The sequence below is a fragment of the Piliocolobus tephrosceles genome, chromosome 21, assembly GCF_002776525.5.
Source record: "Piliocolobus tephrosceles isolate RC106 chromosome 21, ASM277652v3, whole genome shotgun sequence".
Taxonomy (NCBI): Eukaryota; Metazoa; Chordata; class Mammalia; order Primates; family Cercopithecidae; genus Piliocolobus; species Piliocolobus tephrosceles.
This window is the reverse complement of record NC_045454.1, coordinates 45,018,232-45,018,894: the sequence shown is the minus strand read 5'-3', so window position 1 is coordinate 45,018,894 and position 663 is coordinate 45,018,232. Positions and strand designations below refer to the sequence as shown.

The 663-nt window shown below is 55.4% G+C and overlaps 1 protein-coding gene across 1 annotated transcript in view; it reads right to left on the bottom strand.

The window, feature by feature from the left end:
• Positions 1-663, bottom strand: part of LOC111522618 (CD209 antigen) — a 5,476-nt gene that overhangs the window by 3,056 nt on the left and 1,757 nt on the right. The window contains 2 exon segments of the mRNA XM_026455602.1: positions 1-60; positions 486-663. The exon segment at positions 1-60 is cut by the window's left edge and continues 14 nt beyond it; the exon segment at positions 486-663 is cut by the window's right edge and continues 11 nt beyond it. Of these exon segments, the coding sequence (XP_026311387.1) occupies positions 1-60; positions 486-663 (238 nt within the window).

Sequence of the window (663 nt, the reverse complement as noted above, 5' to 3'; positions counted from 1 at the left end):
TGAAGTAACAGTTTCCTTGGAAGAATGTCCATTCCCAGGGACAGGGGTGGCACAGGCGTCCTGTTGGGAGAGGCTGGTCAGGACTGGGCTCAGATGAGGTTGTCCATATTCCTGTATCTGCCCAGCCTTCAAGGTCTTGAGAGTCGGAGCCCTTCCTTGACTGTCCACACTGGGTGGACCATTCCCCTCCCCACTTCCCGAGACCCTCCCCCATCCCCATGAGAACCCAGGAGTCCTGGCCCCATCTCCTCCAGACTAGGAGAAGTCAGGGCTTGAGAACTTAAAACAGAAGGCAGGAGACTGGCTTAATTCAGTGCCTACTGTGTACCCGGCCCACTGTAAACACTGAGTGCCATCATCACAGTTACCCTGTGTTCTCATTTCACAGATGAAGAAACTGTGGTTCAGACAGGGTCAGTGACAAGCAAACTCACACCACACAACGACCGTCTCAGGCCCAAGGAGCCCTGGTTCCAGGAACTCACCCACTGCAGCCTTCAGCTGGATCAGCTCCTGGTAGATCTCCTGTTGCTTGGACCTGTCTGGCAACCCATCGACTGCAGCCTTCAGCTGGGTCAGCTTCTGGTAGATCTCCTGCTGCCTGGATTTCTCTGGGAGATCACCCACTGCAGCCTTCAGCCGGGTCAGCTCCTGGTAGATCTC